This window comes from Protobothrops mucrosquamatus, unplaced genomic scaffold, assembly GCF_001527695.2.
Source record: "Protobothrops mucrosquamatus isolate PMUCROS unplaced genomic scaffold, P.Mucros_1.0 scaffold5227, whole genome shotgun sequence".
Classification (NCBI taxonomy): domain Eukaryota; kingdom Metazoa; phylum Chordata; class Lepidosauria; order Squamata; family Viperidae; genus Protobothrops; species Protobothrops mucrosquamatus.
This window is the reverse complement of record NW_015391095.1, coordinates 25,260-27,308: the sequence shown is the minus strand read 5'-3', so window position 1 is coordinate 27,308 and position 2,049 is coordinate 25,260. Positions and strand designations below refer to the sequence as shown.

At 38.7% G+C, this 2,049-nt stretch overlaps 1 protein-coding gene across 1 annotated transcript in view; it reads left to right on the top strand.

Moving 5' to 3' along the window:
- Positions 1–973: 973 nt before the first annotated feature.
- LOC107299649 (proteasome inhibitor PI31 subunit-like) overlaps positions 974–2,049 on the top strand; it is a gene marked incomplete at its 5' end in the record, with an annotated part of 6,758 nt that continues 5,682 nt past the window's right edge. Inside the window, 2 exons of the mRNA XM_015829005.1 lie at positions 974–1,126; positions 1,673–1,755. Coding sequence (XP_015684491.1) covers positions 974–1,126; positions 1,673–1,755 — 236 coding nt within the window. The remainder of the gene's footprint in view (positions 1,127–1,672; positions 1,756–2,049) is intronic.

The window sequence follows — 2,049 nt, the reverse complement described above, 5'->3', positions numbered from 1 at the left end:
TTATTTTTTGTTTTGTTCTATGTTTTATTTTATTATTTTATTTCTTTTATTTTATTTTTCATATAAACTGTTATTTACTGGTGTATATATAAACAAAGCAATATTATTTTATTTTTTTATTTTTTTATTTTATTTTTATTTTATATTTTGTTTTGTGTTATATTTTATATTATTTTTATTTTATATTTTGTTTTGTTTTATATTTTATATTATTTTTATTTTATATTTTGTTTTGTTTTATATTTTATTTTATTTTTTATTTTTTATTTTATTTTTTTAATTTTATTTTTCATATAAGCTGCTATTTACTGGTGTTCATATAAACAGCAAACCCCACTCTTCTAAGACTGATGATATTTATTTTTATTTATTTATTTTATTTATTTATTTATTTTTATTTTATTTTATTTTTATTTTATATTTTGTTTTGTTTTATATTTTATTTTATTTTTTTATTTTATTTTATTTTTTATTTTATTTTTATTTTATATTTTGTTTTATATTTTATTTTATTTCATTTTATTTTTTATTTTTTTATTTTATTTTTCATATAAATTGTTATTCACTGGTGTTCATATAAACAAAGCAAACCCCACTCTTCTAAGACTGATGATGTTCCCTAGTTGGGTCATGAAATGTCTGCCAGAAAACAAGCAACTCGGAGAGCACCAAGAAGCCCATAGTAGCCCCCCATCCTCCTCATCCTCCTCCTCCTCCTCCTCCTTCTCTCTACAAACATCCCTCTCTTGTAGCACTGATGATGTTACCTAGCCGGGTCATGAAATGTCTGCAAGAAAACCACCAAGCTCAGAGAGCACCAAGGACCCCACAGTCGTCGTCCTCCTCCTCCTCCTCCCTCCTAGCACTGATTCTGTTATCTAGTAGGGTCATGAAATGTCTGCAAGAAAACAAGCTCAGAGAGCATCAAGGGCCCCCCATTTAACGAGGCCCTCTGCCTGGGGTCTTCTTACAGCCAGGCGCCAACGAGAGGAAGTCGGAAATGCTGCCCGCCGGCTGGAATGCCGACAAGGAACTCTACACTCTGCGCTACCGGCTGAAGGACGATTCTCACGACCTGCTGGTGAAAGCCATTTTGATGGACAACAGCATCATTCTCAACGTCATGGTGAGGCTGCTTTGGGGGGGGGCACTGATCCGTGCTCCCCTAAAGGGGAAGAAGCCACCGTACCTAACTCTTCTCCTGAAGGATGGAGATGTAAACCCAAAGCAATCAACCTCTTATGGACTGGTCATTGGCTGCCCTAAAGGTTTTGGTCTCTTTTGAACCTGGAGCAGAAGCCGGAAGGGAGTGACACATAGGTCTGGGAGTACCACCTGCCAGGTCACCCCATTCTTCTCCCCATGCCTAGCAAACATTTTGGGTGCGAAAGACAAAAGCTTCTAGCCCAGCGTTCCTCCACCTTGACCACTTTAAGATGGGGTGGACTTCAGCTCCCAGAATTCCCCAGCACAGCTGGCATTGCTGGCTGAGGAATTCTGGGAGTTGAAGTCCACAAGTCATAAAAGGACCAAGTTGGAAGACCCTTGCAAAAGGTTTTCAAAGAAAAAAGAAAGACCAGTTGCCTTTTGGGGGGGGGGGAAGCACTTTTAGGACACCCTACGTGGCGTTCAGCTTCCTGCTTCCCTGTTGTTTCTGTCCCTCTCCATCCAGGATCCCAAAACACAGAAAGTGGCGGATCTCACCTTGAAAGTGACCGACTACATTGACCCAGAACATCTGGCTGATTTTGACAGGTGATTGAAGTTCTTTTCACATATCTAACGAGGGGCTCTGAAAAATGTTGGGTTGGCATAAAATGGTGTCTTTTCTCACACCGCTGCAGGGGTTGCTGGGATCTGTGCAGTGTAAGCCTGGACTTTATTTTGATTTATATTCCGCCTTTATTATTTTTATAAATAACTCAAAAGCAGCGAACATACCAAATACTCCTTCCTCCTATTGGGCCAATGGTTATACCCAGCCGGCTTTCATGTCTATGGTGGGACTAGAACTCATTGCCTCCTAATGATGGACCCAATTCAGCCAGC